We start from the raw sequence: 21,802 nt of genomic DNA on the forward strand, positions 1-21,802 counted from the left end.
GTACTAGAGTCTCGAATGTATTGACTTGTGAATATTTTACCAAAATGTTTCTGAAAACAGCGCATTAATAAAAAAATCAATCCAAATATCCGGTCCAGATGCCCACAGCAACTCTCGTTCAATCTGAGCAGGCATTAAAGAGGGTGGTTTAAAATTATTATGATATTGCCATGGGTTTAATTAACATCTCCACCTCGGAATATTTAGCAGATGCGAGTTGCCGAAACACAAGTTTTCTTTTGCATATTCCTCAACGATTAAACGCACTTTATCAGCCTTCTGTCTGATTTTTTACAACAGCCGGACTCTTATTCTGCGCCTTGTCCCTCACCACGGGTTTAATTTCATTAAGGAGCCCACATGAATATTTCTATTAAAGCAGCGGTGAAATATGGAGCCATTTAGTATTGGCCTTCGCCGATCACGCAGATTTATAGCTCCTTTTCATCACATCCAGGAGAGAGAAAATTAATAAGGAGCCCAATGGAAACTGACCCTAAAACCCTTTTCTTTCCTGAAAGCTGTTAATTTGCTCCGTAATTACTTTCACAATTAACTAAAATACAAATCAAAGTGACAAATCGAGATAGTTTATATATTAATTACCTTTGGTAAATGTGTTCATTATGAAAAGGCGGTTTAAAGGAACCCGCCCTGTCTCTTTTAACGCAATAAATGCAGAATTCGCTCAAACTGGCAAAACCGGGAATTTTATACTGATTTTGTACAATTTCCACGACATTTGTTTTCTATTTAAGGGAAATCTTTGATGTCGGTGTCAGATATATCAGTGCAATTACGAGTGAGCGACTTAAAATAACACCAAGGATCCAACCCCTTTACTAAATTTGATATCGAGGTTTTCGTCTCAGACAAAAGTGTTACACGGTGAGCCTGAAGGCGCAGGCAATTTGTTGACATGTGCCAAAAGGGTAGTACTTCTATTATACACTACTATGCATTAGCGGTCATATAGATATATTTTAGTACAATTATATCCATATCCGACAATTATTGTCAGTGTTCACACTCATTATCCAGTCTAATGACGACAGGAAGCTTCTTATGACCTTTAATTCGTGATTGTTATTTTAACACAAACATCATAAATGATAATAATAAATATTAAAAAATAATAATAACAATAAAATATTCATTATTCGAGCATTTTACACGTTATTTCTTTAACTTAAATCTAATTTATTTAATTTCGGATTTGGCGTCTCCCTGCACAATTTTAATACAACATCATCTTTTTAAGTCAATTCATGCGACCTATATAGTTTGTCTTTAACGGCTCTCATAAATACCTCAATCTCAGACTGCATGTGCACTTTTCAAAACCACCACAAAGCTACTGTGCCGTTTTATGAAATGTTCAGAGTGGGGAGGTTTTTGCTCTTTGTTTATTAAAACAATGATGACATTCAGAGACTTGCGTGTCCCTTTTACACGTTCTGTTGGCTCTGTTAGGGGAATTGAATCATATGGTATTATTATCATTAACAATCATCGACAGTGACCTTTTGTGTATTAAAGTTATCTTTCACCTTCCACACGAAATTTGCCAGAGTTTCAAAGAAATCAGCTGAATCAAAAAGTTTGTCTAAATATATGAAAGGTCCTCAAAGCAGAATTTCCATTCTAAATGGAAAAATGAGGTTTCACTACAATTTTTAATTTAAATGCTTAAAATATTTTTTTTCCTCATATCAAATGTGCAACACTTGGTTTTTAATATCAAAAAATTTGTGCATTTCAACAGTTTGACCAAAAAATAAACAAAAAACAAATCTGATCTGTGTGCCATGTGCGCAGATTTTTTTTTTTATCTGTTGACTCTACTAAAAGAATTTAATCTTATTATTCTTATTATGAATGTTAGTCTGACATTTTCAGTAATGTTAGCCTTTCTGATTATTAAAAGCACTGATATTGGGAAAAAACAGGTGTGAGATCACAGAGGTACAGAGTGTAGAAGCAACACGACCTCTGAACCGCATTCACAAAAATCATGTTTGTGTAAAACTAATTTCAGTATTTTTGAGAACAAAAGGTATTTCTTCAAAAATAAACATAAGATTAAAAAAGGTGCATGCCAAATTACTGGAAATTGTTGTCAACATTGTTATTTAAATGTACTTTTCCTGTAGAAAATCTACTTTTCCGGGAGTTCGTTTGAGCTCAGATAAAAATAAGCACAGTACAGTTTCAATGACCAATCATGCAGTAACACTATTACTAGAATAGCAGCAGGGCTGAGGTCATCAGAAGCCTATATATGGACCAAAAATAAAATTCAAAGCAGAACTCTCCTCTGGTTTTAATTTTGCTTTCTCTATATCAATGGTAAGGATAACTTAAGGATAAAAAGTATATATTTATTAACATTGAACTATTAATTTCCTCTTTAATGATAAAATTCCTGAAAAGTCCAGAGAGTTCACAGAAAAACTGAAATGTAAGTATCTTTATTTTTATCACATTTTCCATGTGTTTCCAAAAGTCTTTTTTCCCCTCCCCTCTTCATGTATGTACAAGTCCCGGAGAAAAAAACAAAACAAAACAGGATAAAGTCAACAAATGTATAAATATCTAACAAAAAACCCAAAAAACAAACATTTATTTTGGTGTTTCTGAAGCCCATTGAGCCAAACTGGCGATCGACACAGGACCACTTACAGGCAACTAATACAAACAGTCTTTTAATATATGCAGACATCCTGAGGTCTAACAGGAACAAAACACACCTAAACTAAATCAGGATAACGACGCAAGAGAAGTAAGCTTAAAAAAATACACAACAGACAAAGAATGACCAAAATAAAACAGGAAATAAACAAATATGAAGACAAATAATTTATAATAAGGAGAAAGGAGGCAGGATAACTGAAATAAAAAAATATAAACAAACTAAAACCATGAAAATCATGCAGAACTATTAAAACAAAAGCTCAAGAATAACACATGGAAAGCAAGTCCACAGCTTTAAAACACTGTCAAAAAAAAATCCAAGGACCATGACAGCCTCACTGTTAGTACTGTGTCAGGGTATACCACACCTTTCACCCAGCGACAGCTGGGATAGACTCCAACACCTCTTGAATGAGATAAGTGGATGATTTATGTAGTTCAGAGCAGGTATTACAATATAAACACAACACCTGATGAAATCAGTTGACTCACAGACATCCCAGATATAAATAAACATGTGCATCAATGCCTCATCAGGCTGGTTTTGTTAACAGATATGACCAAACTCACAAAGACTAACACTCAGGATATTTCCTCTTTGATCTTTTTGCCCTCAGGGTTCCTCAGGCTTCAGTGACCTGCTTCATGAAGCTAGTCTGAAGTCAGTTAATTCACTCCTTAAATTTTTTTCTTCACTTTTTAAAATTAACTTTTTTCAGCTATTATTCTATTGCACGTGATATCATTTACCATATAGTTGTCTGCTTTCAGTTGTTTTGGTTGCCATTAGAGGTCACCCCAACATCTCACCCCATCCCTAGTATCTTTCGTCACACTGACCCTCTGCATGCCTTCCTCTTTTCCTCCTACCTGGCAACTCAAAATTCAGCATCTTTTATCCAGTATCTCTTGTCCACATATCCCGTCTCTTCTCTGCACATGTCCAAACCATCTTGGCCTCTCCTCTCTTTGTGTCCAAACTGCTCAACCTGAGCTGTCCCTTCAACATATTAATTTCTAATCCTGTCCATCCTTGTCACTCCCAAGGTAAATCTAGTATTTTCAGTTCTAAACAGCTGCAGCTCAGTGTCTTGTGTTTTCATCAGTGCAACTATCTCCAAACATTAAACCCCAGGAGGTCTCATGTTCCCTTTAACTCTTGGTGCTATCATTCTGTCACAAATCACCTCTGACACTCATCTCCACCTGCCACACTGCCTTTCACTCTGCCCAATGCTTTAAAAAAAATTCAGTGTTGTCCAATCATATTTTTTTTCTAATAATCTGTATTTGCTTTGGCCCTTACCTTAGTCTAAGTTTTATTGTTTATTTTAATTACCTAAAATGGTTAGCTTTAGTTAACTTTAATGACCTTGGTTCATGTTTCCCTTACTTTAGAGGACACTAACCATAATCTAAACATCTATCCCAGACTCATCAGGTTAAAAGTTAATGGTGTTTTTTTCGTGTTTTTTCCCTAAAAAATACACGAAGGTCCTCGCAAAATGACAAATTCAACCCAAACACACACTCATGCTGTAGCCCGAGAACCTTCTCAATGGCTCTAGTAGAAGGGCGGGTCTTAGAGACGGTATTGACAGACATTCTGTCCAATCAGCTGCCTCGCTTTGCAGGAAGCGGATGCAGGCTGCTCTCCGGTGTTGTGTTGATTTCTAGAGAGAGCAGGAAAAGAAGACTTGACGTTTGGAGAAACGTAAACATCCTTCTCAGTGTTGTAGTGTCTGTCTCACTTCTTAGCTCAAAAGTCGAAGGTAAACGATTCATACATTGCTGCTTATTTTTCTCAGATGTGTGTCCTTCAAAAGAAATGATGTCAAAAGGACATGCGGGTAGGGTAGGAAGACACCCCCCCGGAAAGTTAGCCTGCCTCAGCGTTTAGCTGCCCAGCTAGTTAGCTGCATTGCTAACGTCAGCAAAATCATGCTGCTTGCACATACGTTGTCCTTGCTACGAAATGTCACGAATAAATGAGCTTTAATATGGTGTCTCATTGTTGGGGTCGTTTAGAGGAAGCAGGCTTGTTAAAGCCCCTAGCAGCTGCTGAGTCATTAGCTAACCGGCTAAGTTAACCGGTTAGCTAACTATTGTTGCATTCAAACTGAAGGTCTGGCTGAACTTGACCTCCTGTGATGTTGTTCAACTGTTGTCCGCTTTGACTGTTCATAATCGTTTAATTTTGCTACTAAAAATATGGCCTGCAAACGTAGCTTTATAGTGTCGTGGTCGGAGAAACTGTTAGCCGAAGTTAATTGTTTATAAGTTGGCAGTCAAGTCATCACGACTGGTCTGTTTCATTTTCTCTTTCAGAAATTAGAGTAAGCCTTCGAGTCAGTCAGTCCATGGAAAAAATCTAACGATGTTCAGCTTTGAGGGAGATTTCAAGACAAGACCCAAGGTGTCCCTTGGAGGAGCGAGTAAAAAGGTAAGTGGCATCTCAAAACTGGGAATACATCTGCTGCCATTAACAAACCACACATAGCTCTATGCTTAACAGATGTGGTTAAAACGTGTTGTTGTGTTGCATTTTTATAATAATCTTTGTTGCTTTTCAGGAGGAGAAGGCATCACTGTTGCACCGCACTCAAGAAGAGAGACGGAAAAGAGAAGTAATGTCTCTTCTGAAGTCTTTTGTTTGTGCCCTTTAAAATTTTGCAGCTCATACTATTTGCAATTTTGAAAAGTCAGTTCTTTCATTGTTTCACCCAGCTTGGTCTTGCAAAGAAACATGAAATATTAATGAAAAAGGAGTATATTTGTTTGCGTTCATAAATATAAACGTCACATTTCTTTGTGACAGTCAGCATGACGTTGAAACTAGTGTAGTGCTGCAAAGCTTTTTTCTCCTTGATTTCTTTTTCTGTATATCACACTTACATGCTTCAGATTAATATTAAACAAAGGCCCAAGAAAATACAGAATGCAGTTTTTTTTAAAGTAGTTATTTCATTTATTAAGGGAAGAAAGTTATCCAAATCTGTCCATATAGTATGTCAAAAAGCAATTGCCCCCTAAACTTAATAACTGGTTGTGCTACCATTGGCAGCAAGTAGCACAATCAAGCATTTGTAAATTTTGCTTTAATTTGCTCAGGATGAAAGAAGACGACTGAAGAACGCCATTATCATTCAGTCCTATGTACGCGGTTACCAAGACTTGAAAAAACAGGTATGTCTGCAAGCACATTTCATACATTACATAATTCTAGTGACATTGCATGCGATGACATGTGAAACCCTCTAACATACAGCTGGCTAATGAATGACACCGCCTATTTGATGGTGTGGGAAATAGCAAGTTTTTTCGCAACCTTAACTTCGTCCTTGTGATGAGTGTTTTTGGCTTCAAAGATCAGAAATAAACATGTGGCTTTAGGCAAAATTGTGAACTTCTGCATCTCATCAGGAAGTCGGTTGGTCCACAGACAGTTACAGCAATGATATTGTGTTACCTTACTTAAAAGAAGTTGATGCTGCATCTTGTTGTTTCTGTTAAAATGCAAATGTGGTGATCACATTTTCTTTCTTGTTTTGGGAACCGTATTGATTTGTGGTAGCAGCATTTCTGTTTTTGTACCAAGTCTGCTCAAACAGAGTGTTTACAGTGTGTGACCTGTGACTTTCTTTCTCCAGTATGCCATACAGCGGGCAAAGTTTGACGAGCGTGTCAGCCAGACGCAGTCGGGAGGAGTTCAACACGCCCTGGATGGCGTTGGTCTCTGCCTCTTATCAAGACAATTAATATTTTTCTACAGACAGAGTGTGGATGCCCATAGATTGGTGAGAAGACAAAAAAACCCCCGAGCCTTAGGCCCTTTGGTTGTATCAATAGATTTAATAGATGCTAATATATTAAAAAGTTGTGTTTGCCAAAGACCAAAACTGTGTCTAACTGTGTGTTGATAAAGATATGGCTGTGCCAGAACCTGGTGAAGCACAACGGCCAGTTTGTGAAGCTGTTGGTTGGCCCACAGAAGAAGACATGCGTGTTTCAGATCAAGAGGATCTTAGGCTTCTGCTGCAGGTATTGGAAATAAATAATTTTCTTACAGATGCATAAATGCAAAAGCTGATGGGATATCTGTAACAGAAGTTGCCATTATCACTCTTGTCGCTCTCTCCTGTCTTTTAGACTCTTGCAGAGCTGCACGGATGACAGTTTAAATGTTGCAGTTCCCATGCGAATGCTAGAAATCTTTTCTACAGAGAGAACCTATCTTCCCGTTATTCCAGATGCTAATAATGTAGCTTCATTACTCGAGCAGATTTTGCACTACATGGTACAGAAAGGTAAGCTCACTGGCTTAACTTTTATCTCTGTTGTGAGTCTGCGGTCAGGATTTTTTTTTCTTTCTTCTTTTTATAGAAAGAAAAGAAATGTCAGTGACACACAGATTCCTGCAGCATAGGTGCAAATAAACCTGTTGAGACCAAATTATTAAACAATAAGGGGTGTGCAGAGATCTTGAATGTGTGTCAATATAATTTTGTCAGTGTTTTTTATCAGTACAGGGCAGTTCATGTTGTGACTGGTACAGGATTACATTCAAGTCAAGTGTATTTCAAGTACTGACGATTTCCCAGAAGCATGAGTCATTTCAAAAGCACGGTTTAAAGTTAGTCATTGTTGTCTGCACGAAACATTTTTTAGCATTACATCTGAAAAAAATCCTACTTTTTAGCCTGAATGTTAGGTTTAAGGGACTCATTTTTACAACATTTCAGTTACTGCAAACAGGAAGATTTCTTTTTTTAATATGTTTATATTAAATACGTAATTACATTAGCGTTTTCTCAGATAATTATTTTGAGTGTTAATTCTTCTCTCTGTCCTCTCATCAGGATACTACAGGTCGCTGTATATTCTTGTGAATCACAGGCTCCCTTCCAGTCTGGAGTACAGCGACGCTCCCACTATCCCCCTGGCAAGCACACTGTTGGAGCACATCCTCAAACCTCTGCACTTTACCTACTCCTCCTGCACAACAGGCGCAAGGTACAGTGAGCAAAGCAGGAGAACAGGAACATTTGCACAGGATGCGACAAGAAAGACGCCCCTAAAAGATTACCTGCTAGTATTTGTCGTACAATGATGATTGTCTGAAGGACAGTTTTAGAGAAATTAGTGCATGCATCTCCAAAAAAAGAAGACAGCGCTGCTATTTTCACTTTTTGGGAAAGTAAGCTAAAACAGTAAGCAGTGGCATTCAAAAAACTTAGTTTGCCCTGTATTGTTTAACTATTTACTGAAGGAATTGTCTCAAAAGTTACACAATTCTGCAGAACGCCCGGCACATACAGTAAACAGTGGAGACGATAGCGGCATAATAGCAGGAACAGAAGGTGTTTGTCTCTGTTGAATTCTTTTAAAATCATCCATTAAGCCAATCAGACAAACTACACCAGTTTTTGTCCCTCTTGTCAATAGTGAAGCAGTAATTGCTTCACAGACCAATTTACAACAAGCCATAAAAGTTTCCCAGACTTGCTTGCTCGCTGGAGTGCAGAATACCAGCCTGTTTGTCTCTTGGTTTGAGACATTCTTAATAACAAACGACGAGAGGACTTCTTTTCTTCTTTGAAGAAAAGCAAGACGGGAGTGAGAGGAACTTGTGTACATACTGGCTCTAACAGCTAATTATCTGACTTGGCTCGCCAGATGTGTGTGACCAGGCTACACAAAGCAGCACTGTTTGGAGAGACAATATTGGAGAAGTCACACAGTAGAAAGAGCAGGGAGATGTTAAATCAACCCATACTTTAGTGAATTTATCGATGAGCAAACAGTATTTTGATATTATTTTTATTTTGTTAGGATTTCACACAGTGTACTAATATCTGCTTTGTCTGTCATGTTACAGGCAGTTTGTATTTGCGGCTTTTACCGAGGAGTTCATCTCTGCTCCGTTTACTGAGCAGATCTTTCACTTCTTTATCCCGGCACTATCAGACTTCCGTCACTCATTCCCTTTCGAGGCTTTCCTGAGCTCCCTTAAGGCCACGATCGACTCCTCTTCAGCAGCACAGAGCCAAGCACCATGGCTGTTTTATTTTGTCCTCTCTGCAGGGGAGAACCGCCTAGGTCAGTGGGAGTTTAGAGCTGAACACACAGGCTCATGCTTGTGCTGTACTTGTTTCTCCTGTACATTCCTCTGTGTGGTAATGAGACTGATTTATAGAGTGGGAGATGGGTTAATGTGCGCGGTAATGATGAATGATGCGCGTTGGCAGGCTCACTATCAGAGGAGGGTCTCCTGTTGTACCTCCGGGCCCTGCAGACGCTGCTGCCGCTGCTGCCAGTGTCAGAAAGCAGCACCAGGCCAGAAGTGAGCAGCGACTCGGAGGATGACGATAACGCTGGCATCCAGCCGCTACCCATGCAGGTAAAATCCCCGCATATATGTCCAAATATCTCAGCGCACAGCATGCCTCGGTGAGGGATGTCAGTGTTGATAAGGCCCCTCTACACATTTCTAGCATTGACACAATTCAGTTAATTTTTACTTTTATTTCTACATTCAAAACATGTGCAAAGCCCCATTTTTTTAATTTTTTTTTTTTTTTTGTCATGAGTTTTGCTTTGTAGATGTGAAACTGTCCCGCAAGACATTTACCTTTACATAGCATAAACAATATGGCTAACTATAACAAAACAAAAGTTTCTTACAGTCAAAGCAGTTTTGATTTAAGCAAAACTTGAATATCTCAAAAAGGTCATTCTCGTGTCTGTTAACAGTTTTCACTAGAAATGTGACTTAGCCTGTTGGCTGATACCAGCACAAGGTTCATGTTGTACTCAGGTAGGGCTGCTCAATTAATCGAATTTTAATCACGATTACGATCTGGGCTTTCAACGATCATTAAAAATGACTGAGCCGATTATTGGCCCCTCCCTCATTTATCCGCGACACCTTAAAGGCCGGTCCGTGGGGCATAAACCGGTCCGTGGCGCAAAAAAGGGTGGAGACCGCTGATTAAGAGGACCCGAGGGAAGCTCGGAAAGCTAAGCAGAAGTTATTTGGAGAGGAGAGTGACTGCCGCTGGTTGAAAAGAGAGGTAAAAAAAACTTCAGTGGTGTTGCACACTATTTTATATTATTTTTTAAAGTCATTATTCAATACGTTGTCATCGTTAACCCTTTAAAGCCGGTCAGAGCAGCACGCTCCGTTTTGTGTAACAATTTTTAAATCCCTGTAGAACCTGAACAGTGTAAGCTAGCGCAATAATTTGTTTTGCATATGAAACCGGAGGAGTTGTACTTACATCTGATGCCATCAGCTTGTCCTCGGTCACGGTTTCCTTCCACATAAAGCTTTGCAAAAATTGCATAAAAAGCGCTTGCAGGAACAAAAACATAATATTCCAGAAACACGCTTTGTGATCCGATCAGCTGTTCATAACACTTCCCACAGTGTAACGGAGTCAGCAGTGTTGCCAACTCCTCAGTAAGGAAAATCGCTATTGGTTGTCCTAAAAGTCGCTAGAAGTCGCTAAATGACGTCATCGCCAAATTTGCATAATAGGTCATGCTAATCTAATTGTAACCTATGTTGTTGGAGAGAGAAATAACATCGTGGAAGAGACATAAAGTGAGTAAAAAACGTCCTAAATGCATTTAGAATTTATTTAGAACTACAAATTAAATTTCTTTTAGCAATTATTGTTTTTTTTAATGTCACAATTCCAACCCTGCTCCTTTACCCGGCAAAAGTGACCCGAAATAGGCGCTCTGGTGGAGTTACTTTGTGTGTGTGTGTTTATAAGTAGTTTTAAACCTTGTGATCCACAAAACAGCATAAGAGTAAAAGAAGAAAGTAAAAGCAATAAGGGCTTTCACGTCTTTTTTTTAGCGGGTCTGAAAACTTGCTAAATATAGCGACAAAGTTGGCAACACTGGAAGTCGCGAACTATCGCATGTGCGCCATTTCCTGCCCGAAACCGGAAGTGACGTCATTTTCGCGGAAATGTAGTTTTTTTTACTTGTAGGCCTTAATTGCCTATACTGGTGTTTTTATAAGTCATGTTTGACTCTATACTTTTCTGAATAGTTTCTGTGATGCTTAGAACTCGAATTGTACTGCTGGAAATGGTTTATTTTGATGCACCTGCTGTTTTCTTTGCAAATTTGCATCATAGGATTGTTTTTTCGTTTTTCCTGCAGTATATAAAAATTGGTGTATCTCCAAAATAAAACTATGAAGACACTCAAAATAAATTTCCTGTTGTTGTAAACTATTTTTTGCAACTTTTTTTGTATTTCAAGTTTTGAGGGATAAACCTCTTAAATTTCTCCAAGTAGAAATATATGTAAAAAAAAACCCCAAAAACGATTTTCAATTTTTTTGTAGTTTATTGTACTTTTTTGCAATTAATGTAATTACTATGGACTTAATGCATACATATTATTACAATATAGGCTATAACAGTTGTATTGATGTATAGCAACTTGAAATGCTCCCACAAATGGCACTACAACATGTAAAAAAAAAAAATAATAATAATAATATAAGCTCTGGCGGACTTGGTTCTATAGTAGGTCGTAAGGGTTAAATAAATATCGTCAAATAATCGAGATCTCAATTTCAGTGAAAATAATCGTGATTATCATTTTTGCCATAATCGAGCAGCCCTATACTCAGGTAATGTCAGCCTCTCTAATGTAAGCTGTGTGGCAGCGATGGAGAAGCCACACTTTTCATTGTGTGAACAACTGGGAGTTTGTTTCCCAAACTCAGGAATAAAAGGAATTAACAGACTATTCCTTATGTGCTTATGATGCTGAATGAGTTTAAAGTGATAAGTTAACATAAAGGATGACAATCAGCTGAATAACTGAAGGTAAAATGGCATTAAATCACAACATTTGCCAAATTATTTCTTATTAGCTTTGCTATGGCGGTTGTGGTTGGTTTAGTTTGTTTCTGTGTTTTTGTGTTTGAAGCAGGATTACTCATTACTTATCGATGGATTTAGAGTAAATATTTACCACCAGTTGGTGGTTGGCCCACTGTAAACATGATTAACTTACGAAACTGAATAAATGAATATTTGGAAGGATTCTGCACCGCTGTGGCTTAAAACATTTTGCCTCAGACCTTCAAAAATGCGTACATTCAGACACCTCGTCTAGCGATAATAAAGCGATAATATACGATACAATATATTTTATTGTCCTAGTTGGGAAATTCGTTGTGCACTCTTGTGTGGTCACAGAAGATGCTTTCACCAAGAGCCAATAAACATTTCTTTAAAAGAGAAGTAAATAGATAACTGTTATCACAAGCACAAACCAGGCAGATTAGTAGCAACAAACACTCCACAATACTCTCATATGACACCGACAAGTTTAAAAACTGATATTTAAACGCTTGGTTTTATTAACAGTAACCTAAAAATTGCAGATTGCATCTCGAAAATAAACTATAAAAAACTAAAATAACATTTTTATTTTTTTTTACCCTCGTACACATACTTCTCAATCACATAATCACAGTCCTTTAAATAACACTCATCTCTTTCTTCACTAGGATGACAGCCGGATTTCAGTTCAGCTGATAACAGAAGAGTGTGTCCACAAACTGGACACCAAACACCAGACTAACGCCCTGCTCAACCTGGTGTGGAGGGATTCAGCCAGCGAGGAGGTCTTCACCATGATGGCGTCCATCTGTCACACGCTGATGGTGCAGCATCGTCTCATGGTGCCAAAAGTCAGGTACAAAGACGCACATTTTTGGGGGGTCTTTCATTCTTCCTGTGTCATGTAATGAAGTTAATGTAAGTAGCCTTACGCCAGGAGGCGTGTCTGAATCAAAAACACAACCTCAAAGTAAATGTAAAAGCTTTTCGTTTTTTAAATGGCATATCATAACACTTTGCACATCTCGACGGGATCAGCCTTGCATCCCAGGAGCCACCTGATTGAGAGGAAAACTGTGTGTTTATGTGTTTCCGCGCTGTAAGCAGTAATGTAAGTAACGATAAAACCAGGCAGGCAGGCAGTTATCAGTGGTCCGCACCCGCTGGCATTTACAACCGGCAGAGGAAGCCGGGATGTCAGGGAGGCTGTCAGTTCTGGATGAGGGCAATTACCCCTTTTCAGGTTGATTGCATTAGGGCCAGGATGTCAGAGGTAGCGTGGGGGTCTAGATGGTGCATTGACTGACAGGAGGTGATCAGGCTGAGCTTCATGGACGGGCAACCAGCTCTAGTTAATTATTATTGAAGCCAGTTGCTGTCAGTTCATTTATATGTGAGGATGCATTTCGGGATCACATTAGCAGCTCTGCTTTACTAGACAGATATTTTGCTATTATTTGAATCCATAACATTCCCCAAATCCTTTCAAGTAATTATATAAACTGGGCATGTGCAGCTGGACTCTAGTGGTCAGCTAGTAATTTTGCATTGTTGTTTACAAGCGGTTGACAAGAATTTAGAAGAATTTCAGCCCTTATTTTTAAATGTATTTATTTATTTTTACAGCTTCCTCTTTCTCTCGGCTTTTACCATAAATCCTGTCCTTCCTCTTCCATCATTATTGGATATCTGTACAAAATAATTAGCTCACTGAGAAAGATTAATCACTGCAGGAGTGGATGGGATAGCTTTACAAGAGGCTAAGGGGAGCAAATTGCATTCTGGTCTTGATTTACGAGTCTTAAAGCAAAAAAAAGAAAGGAAAAAAAAAAGAAGCCGGCCAGTCGTGCAGCCAGCCCAGCACACTGCCTTTTTAATAAATATGTAAAATGTCTCATTAAACTGCACTCCACACTTTTTTCTATAGGGTAACTTTAAAAGCAGGACAATCAACTGGGACCAAAATAGATTTTTGATTGATTTGCTAATTATACTTAGCTCAGGTTTGTTCTGGAGACCACGCAGTAATTCACTTTAACTGTTAGGGTTGGATATTTGGTGTAATTTCACTTTGATTGTTTGGTTTCTTCCAGTGTAGCACTCTGCTGCTAACAGGGTCACTCTGATTAAGTGACCTCCATTTACTTTTGAACCGTTACCGCGATCTTTGTGGTGGTGTGATTAAAAAAAAAAAAAAAATGCTGTTGGTTCATGCGGACACAGAAGCCAGCAAAACAAATTTGTCTGTAGGCTGAGGCGCGTTCAAGGCTCACGGTATCAGATCTGACCTGAGCACGGCTGATGTTTCGGGGGTTTGTTGTTTGTTTGTTTTTTCTGCTGAACTGAGATTCTTTCATTAGTGCAAAATGAAATGATCCAGACATTATTCATCAACCTGCTTTTTACACACACACTCACACATATGTACACACAACCCCTTCTGATGTCTTGACTTTGTTTATTAGTGGTTCATTCCATGATTGAAATGGGGGTTTGGGTTCTCTCAGGCTGTAAATCAGCATGTCAGCTGGCATTTAGTGTTTTGTTTCCCATTTCAATCAAACACCCACATCACTTGTTATGGGCCCACAGCACTGCTCCTTGCTTCCCTCCAGTGTCTTGTTGCACTGACAGATGGCCTGTGATCAACACAAACCACTTTTCAAGCCATATTGAGGTTTGTCTGCTCCTAATGTTAATCTCCATTTTGGCAGATTGGATGGTGGAATGGGAATTTGAACATTGATACTGAGATGAGACTATCTAGCAGACATGGAATTGCCCCTTTCCCACTCAACCAACTTTTATGTTTTTCCTCTGCTGACCTTTATTCCTCTGTGTTACTGTGAACACATGATGCTGCCCTGTTAACGGCAATCATCCTCATACAGTAGGTGTCAGTAGACAGAGGCCTATTATATGCAGGGCTACTTCATGTTGCTTTTCAGCTTACTTACCACATTATTGTCACCTGTTCTTATCCTCCGTGTGAAAAGCCATGCAATTTAGGAGCATACACAAAAAAAACACACACTTGAACAAAGAGCGCCTTCACACCTTGGTGCCACAGCCCGTTGAGTGCAGAGAGACTAAAGCAAAGTATGTGGGCCTTCCTCTGCGTTATCATGTAATTCACTGTGAGTGTGGAAGCATGCCAGTACTGCAGGGTCACAGCGAGGACCAGGTTTCCCCTCCTCCTACGTCCTGCATTGTCTTGTCGCCCCGTCCCCTGGTCATTAAGTTAAATGGGGCTCCAGCAGGAAGCCAGAGGGCTGTTTATGGGCACCCTCACCACCAACTAGTTTACTAATGGAAGGTGCCTCACCTAAATAAAGCTTAATGGCTAATTTAATCTCCTTTTGCCCCTCGCAAGGTATGAAAGGACAGAAAGAAAAAATACTAAGAAAATTGTGTGAGGGAAATATTGGTTAACAGTGTCTTTTTCTGGGTGTTCCCTGATTAACGGGACAAAGTTGACAATCTCAGCAGGGTAAACAGGTTGGCCAAGGGTAAATGTATTGTTCTTCACACTGATTGTGCCATTTGATTGAAATATCTCACTCAAGTCTTTTCAGTTCCATTTAATATACTTAAATATTTCTGTTTTATGTGCTTGTCTTTGTTCTCTGCAGACTTCTGTACAGCTTGGCTTTCAATGCACGCTTCCTGAGACATCTCTGGCACCTCATCACCTCCATGACAACCAAGATGATCACTGGGTGAGCTACTCTAACATTGACTATACGATTTTTATCTTTTGAAGCATTGTTATAGATATGCAGTGAATCCAGAAAGTATTCACAGTGCTTCATTTGTTGCACAGTTTGTCATGTTACAGTTTTACTCCAAGATGGATTCAGATACATTCAGATAGATCTGGAACATTTCTGCAGCATTGAAGGTCCCAATGAGAACAATGGCCTCCATCATATGTAGATGGAAAAAGTCCACTAGGACTCTCAATAGAGTTGGTAACCCGGCCAATCTGAGAGATTATAGTAGAAGGGATTTAGATAAAGACGTGACCAAGAACTGCGATGGTCACTCCGGCAGAGCATCAGCATTGCTCTTTTGGAAAGAGGAGAATTTCATTGTCCTTCCAGAAGGACAGCCACTTCTCCCACACTCCACCAATCAGGCCTGTGTGATAGAGTGGCCAAACAGAAACCACTCCTCAATGAAAAGGCAGCTGAAGGAATCTCAGACCATGAAAACTAAATTCTCTGGTCTGATGAAACAAAGATTGAACTCTTTGGCCTGAATGCCCAGTGTCATATCTGGAGGAAACCAGATATTCCTCATCAGCTGTACAAGACCATCCCTACAGTGAAGCATGGTGGTGACAGCATCATGCTGTGTGGATGATTTTTCAGTAGCATAAATGAGAAGACTAGTCAGGGTCGATAGAAAGATGAATGCGGCAATGTACGGTGACATCTTTGATGATGGCCTGCACTGAAGTGCTCTGGATCTCGAACTAGGACAACGACCCTAAGCACACAACCAAGATAACAAATATATGTAAATATTATTATGGGGTATTTTGTGTAGAATTTTGAGGTGAGAAATTAATTTAATCCATTTTGCAGTATGAGTGTAATTTGATAAAGTGTGGAACAAGCGCTGTGAATACTTTCCAGACGCACCACGTTTGTATCGTAGATGGTATAGAAGATGGGCATTTGGATGAAAGGGGAACACACAAACATCCATACAGTAAGAGATGAAAAAATACCAGAATATCACCCACCAAAACCTCAAAGAAGCAGACTTTTTGGACAGTCTTTACCACACTACAAGCCATAAGATTAGTCCGATATTAAAAATGCTCCAGAACAGGCAAACAGCACACGCACAGTAAAGATGTCCAGTTTAATGACTTGAACTAGTGGATGAGGCCTAGCAGACACCAACCGGCTCCACCTGCCATTCAGTGTGATTCAGTTAACCAGAAGCAATCTGTAAATATGTTTTTTAATGCTGTAAAGTTGAGCTTTTAACATGGGACTTTTGCAGTAGGCCTCAGTTGGCCAGTAGACAAACTGCAGGTTTTTAAGCTCCCATTAGCTTGTATCCATGTGCAGTATATTTCTGCCTGCTCACACAACCTTATACTTATTTTTTCAAATGTTTATGTGTCTGTGTTTCCTTTAGGTCTATGGTGCCACTCTTACAGCTGATCTCCCGAGGGTCTCCCATGTCCTTTGAGGACTCCAACCGCATCATTCCTGTCTTCTATCTCTTCAGCTCTCTCTTCAGCCACTCTCTTATCTCCGTGCATGACAGCGAGTTTTTTGGACATGCAATGGAAGGTAATAGACATAAACATCTGTTTAACTTGATATAATGGCGTATCTATGGTTCTCTGGTAGTCCTCTAGGTGCCCTGTTTTATATCTACGTTACATATTTTATTTGACAAATATTTTGTACAGAGGTCGTTGGACAGGCGAATGTACGACAGATTGGGATACATATCCATCCCATATCGCTCATTTCCCGCTTGTAACACAATAGTATATCGCTGTTGTCCTTTGTTTTTAGCAGTCACAGGTGGTGCAGATCGATATCTGTAAATGTATTTTCCCTCTCAACAGGTCAGACGCAGTCCTCCATGATGCCCTTCACGCTGTTAGAGCTTGTGACTTTGTCTCGCTGTCTGAGAGATGCATGTCTGGGTATCATCAAGCTGGCCTACCCTAAGACCAAAGCAGAGCACAGAGAGGAGTACATGGCTGCCTTCCGTAGTGTGGGGGTGAAGACGAACACCGAGGTTCAGCAGCATATCCAGGCCGAACAGAAGCGCTGGGTGCAACTCTTCAAGGTAAGATGTGTAGTCCTATATATATATTATAGCATTTTTGTTTGTCTGTTTTGTATTTCTCATTATGTCCAGGTAAAATTATTATTTTCTTCATTTTCAGAGCATAAAAACGTATGACATTGAGGGTTTTGCCAAACACAAAGTGCACATTCAAAAAAAAGCTAAGAGTTAAATTGATGGAAAACAAAAGTGTATCAAGTAATGGGAAAAAATATCAGAGTTTCTAAAAAGCAGAACTTTCAAACTTTGCAGTTCCTACAGTTCTCTAAGTGCATCATGGGAAATAAAGTCAGAAACCTGCTTTCTCACTGTGTGGCAAAGCCAGTAATTTGAAAACTGAAGTTTTGAGCAGTAAAATGTCAGAAAAAACCCCACAGTCTCATTGTTGCGAAAATATTTTTCCTTTAACCTGCTTACACGTGTGTTTAACCCTAAAACATGAGGCAGGAAGTGAGCGCACAATGTATCTCAGTAGATATACCAGCGAGAGAAATTTAGCTAGTGTTTTAAGATGAAGTTTTTCTTTATATTGAGTAGAAAATTTTAAATTTAGCATAAAATTGGAAACTTTTGAATCTTTTCTGGCCTCAGGTGTGGGCATATTTTCTGTCATCGATAAGAAAAATCCAGAGCAGTCATGTGCAAGTAGGAGTTAAGATCACAAAGCACAATAAGGATTCGTGCAGTATCTCAGTAATTAGCTTTCAGTGCACACATGTATTTAGTGAGCATTACATATTCTTCATGAGTCTTTCCTATGATCATGCTAAATCTGTTTTATTGAAGTCTGTTCATCAGCATGTTAACCGTGAAGCATGGCACATTAGCGATGGGCCTAATTGTTGTGTAGTCCCTCTGTGCGTTGAGGCAAGATTGGCCTAATGCTTGTCCATACCAGTGGAAGTTAAGCATGTAAGCATGAACAGGCAAAGATGAGACGGAGCACCAGAGAGGTCATACGCTGATTATTTACCCAGAGGAAATGAGGCAGAAAACATCCTCAACTTAATCCTAGTCTCGATTCCACATCTTCCTTCCACTTCTCCTCTTTGCTTTTCTCCACGAGAAACTGTGTTTAAGCAACTTTGTTCTTGGCCCTTAGACAAAGGATTTAAAAGTGAACGCTTGTGTTCTCTGAAAGGTGGTGAATACGTGAAGCGCATGTCTGGGATTTTCATAAAAGATCAGCTCAAAGGCCTCTTGTCAGCTAAAACGACCCATTAAAGAAGTGGGGAGCAGGGGAAATGCATTTTCCAAATTGAACGTTGGGATTTACAGTCGGTTTAACGCTGCTGACCCCTAACACGCTAATGTTTGGTTCGTGTCATCAGCTGTCCCTCCCCATCTTTTATCACCTCCATTGTCGAGCTATCTATTTAATTGAAAGAAGTTAATTGAATGAAAATGATCAACTAAGCTTGTATTAATATTGCTAATGGAACTTTCTTCTTGGCTATGTTTGGAGAACGATGTCACGCCGGAGTTTGGGAAAGGCCCATTAAGGTTTGCACTTAACCCGATGGGCTAATTAAGGAATGCTTATTCATTCCCAGAGTCAGGGGGTAGGTCTGCTCCAAACCCATCGTCACGTGCCTCTTACAGCTTTTTGCACTTGCCATTATTGCGGGCTCTGGTTGCCTCCCGGTGATTGGCCAAGATTGATTGTTGCTCTATGTAAATGACATGCTTTAGAAATGAACATGTCGATTGGAATAATCTAGCTGAGGTACTATACGGAAATTGACTGGCTGCGAGCGTTACATCTTCATGCAAAGACGTGCATGTGATTGTTCAGTAGGTGTCTAACTCGGACTTGCCATAGCAACAGGGGAGCCTCTTATTAACATTTGAGTCATTAGCAGACTGAAAAAGCTCTAAAGCCTTTCCAGACATGGGATATGTGACATTTTAGGCCTCATTAGTTTGCTAAAGTGAGGGCATGCTGTCATTCAGACATAGGTCACTTTGTATGTTCACAGAGATAGACTCGCAACGGTTTCCAAATGTGCAAAAGACTTGTTGCATAAGTGAAATGTAAAGGCACCATTTAGTTAAGTTATTTTCTACTCTGTCTGCTGCAGCGAGAGATAACGGGCCACGCCCCTCTCGCACTGGCTCAGAGAATCACAAATGATGGCACCAGAATCAAAAGTCTGAATTTATTGGAAATTAGCAACTGAGTAGGGATATGTTATTGCTGTTTAGGTTCAAAGAGGAAAAAATGCTGTTGCAACTTTTACTGAAAGAGGCCCCGTTGAAACATGAAACATTCACATGGCGTCAGAATAATTCAGGTTAATGATACAAGTCTCAATCCTTTAAAGCATTATGCATTCGGACAAAGGTTCAGTAATATCAGTGTAACCAAATGGAAATATCATTGCAACCCTTCGCCCTTCTGCTACAGCTCTGTGATCCAGTGCTGCTCGGCCTTTTGCTTCCTCTGTCCGATGGCTGATGTCAGCAGACCTCGCCAGTAATTAACAGGGCTGGACGTTGAGGGATGGCGCAGGTCGTTTTTCTTTTATACTCCCCATAAATGGCGCACTAATGGCTAAATTCTCAAATTGCTTTTTCTTTTTCCTCCAAGAGGAGGCACCTCATCCTACTGAACAGCCTATACGTGAAAGAAAAAAACAGCTGCTCTCCTCTGAAAATAGACTTTAGCCGCGGTTTTTAAGAATTCTTGTAGGGATGCTGATGTCAGACTTAAAGATGTTAATGTGGTATGTGTATGGATGTGTGTGTGTGTGTGTGTGTGTGTGTGTGTGTGTGTCTTTGTGTTTGATTTCCACTTTAGGTCATCACTAACTTGGTGAAGATGGTGAAAGCTCGTGACATCCGCCGACCCTTCTGTCCGGCAGGTCACTGGCTCTCGGAGGAGGTCAACATCCGGGCCGATAAGGTATTTACCTGTCATCACAGCTGTTTGGTTCATTGTTACATTGCGTGTTCTGCATTGGTTTAATTTTAATAGACAGAATTATAAAATGAATTTACCCTCTTAAGGGTAAAATGATCATCACAACACATTTTATCCCTTCTAACAAGGTGAAGACATGTTTAGAGCAAGTGAGAGGAGTTTCATAAACTTCAGCTTATTTTCTTTTCTTTTTTCGTTGCACAGAAGAGCATAATTTCAAGAGGTGGTAACAGAGTCAGCATATTCTACTGTTTGTAGCTGAAAAGTTAATGAAAATTATTCTAAATTAAAAAAAAAAAAAAAAAAAGTTATGTGTACACCACTGCTGTAAAAGTAAGAAAAACTTTACAAAGACTTCTTATTTTAAAGATGTTTTGGGCTTGTAAAGTCACCTGTAACCCTTATTCTGGCTCGAAGGCACAGGCAGGAGCTTCAGGTTCATCATTATCTTCCTCTCTTTTCTCTCCAGGTCACCCAGCTGTACGTCCCATCTGCAAGACACGTATGGAGAACACGGAGGATGGGCCGCATTGGGCCACTTCAGTCTACACTGGATGGTACTGTAATTTCTGCTGTTAGGTGTTTTTTTTTCCCCTTATAAAAAGATGGGTGTCAAATTGAGCCCCTTTACCTTTTTCTATGTCATCTAATTGACCTTCATATTTATCCTGCTCTGAAATCGCAGAATAGTTGATGTTTATTTGTCATCAACTGGAATGACTAGACTCTTAAGCCTAATATCATCAGCGCTGTTTAATGTACACCACACAGCTACTCCTTTGGCATTTGGCAAAGTTTAGAAGCACATAATGTTTGTGTCAGCTTGATAAGTAGTCCAAGAAATCACAGTAATTGCTGTCCAAAGTCACCTTCTCTGTGTTTGCTTTTCATATATTATGGAATTGTGCATTGATAATGTATCTGATAAGAGAAGTTTGAGTGTAAAATCATGTTTGTGTAAAGGAAGTGTTATTGCTGATAGCCAGTAGATTCTTCCTCAATGAGTGAGATAAAGAGATAGAAGTACATTTCCAGTACCATAATGTTTCATTCACAGGTCTCCCAGGGATGTGAAAAGAAGCTGCAGAAAAGTCATTAACCTTCCCCATTCCTACCAAGATATATTAACCACATTTTCTCTTCATTGACTCAATTAGGCACTCAGGAAAATACACTGACGTCGACACGGGGCTTCATCAGGCTCACTTTGGGTTTCTGTGAAGTACGGTGTGAAAACAAGCTGATAAAAATGTGTGTATGATCTACCCAGTGCCACTCAGAGGCCGTGTGGGATAAATTCAATTAGCGTGAAAGTACCTGATGAAGTCAGCCACATCTGGTCCACGTGTTTGTCTGGCCTTTTCTCATTTCCTTAAATGGACAGCCCCATGGCTGATGAATGAGCAATGTATTGACCACTCAGAGGCCATATTTCTCCTCAAAGATGGAAACCTGATGGGAAAATGCAGATCAGATTGACTAATTG

The 21,802-nt window shown here is 39.5% G+C and overlaps 1 protein-coding gene across 1 annotated transcript in view; it reads left to right on the forward strand.

Moving 5' to 3' along the window:
• The first annotated feature begins 4,304 nt into the window (after positions 1–4,304).
• The window catches only part of ube3c (ubiquitin protein ligase E3C), a 30,007-nt gene continuing 12,509 nt past the window's right edge, over positions 4,305–21,802 (forward strand). Inside the window, exons 1-16 of the mRNA XM_026179788.2 lie at positions 4,305–4,466; positions 5,023–5,137; positions 5,268–5,321; positions 5,806–5,880; positions 6,345–6,491; positions 6,620–6,735; positions 6,844–7,001; positions 7,554–7,707; positions 8,573–8,793; positions 8,943–9,094; positions 12,239–12,426; positions 15,203–15,289; positions 16,725–16,882; positions 17,167–17,393; positions 20,194–20,298; positions 20,786–20,873. Coding sequence (XP_026035573.1) covers positions 5,072–5,137; positions 5,268–5,321; positions 5,806–5,880; positions 6,345–6,491; positions 6,620–6,735; positions 6,844–7,001; positions 7,554–7,707; positions 8,573–8,793; positions 8,943–9,094; positions 12,239–12,426; positions 15,203–15,289; positions 16,725–16,882; positions 17,167–17,393; positions 20,194–20,298; positions 20,786–20,873 — 1,996 coding nt within the window. The 5' untranslated portion in view covers positions 4,305–4,466; positions 5,023–5,071. The remainder of the gene's footprint in view (positions 4,467–5,022; positions 5,138–5,267; positions 5,322–5,805; positions 5,881–6,344; positions 6,492–6,619; positions 6,736–6,843; positions 7,002–7,553; positions 7,708–8,572; positions 8,794–8,942; positions 9,095–12,238; positions 12,427–15,202; positions 15,290–16,724; positions 16,883–17,166; positions 17,394–20,193; positions 20,299–20,785; positions 20,874–21,802) is intronic.

Source organism: Astatotilapia calliptera, chromosome 9 (genome assembly GCF_964374335.1).
Source record: "Astatotilapia calliptera chromosome 9, fAstCal68.1, whole genome shotgun sequence".
NCBI lineage: Eukaryota > Metazoa > Chordata > Actinopteri > Cichliformes > Cichlidae > Astatotilapia > Astatotilapia calliptera.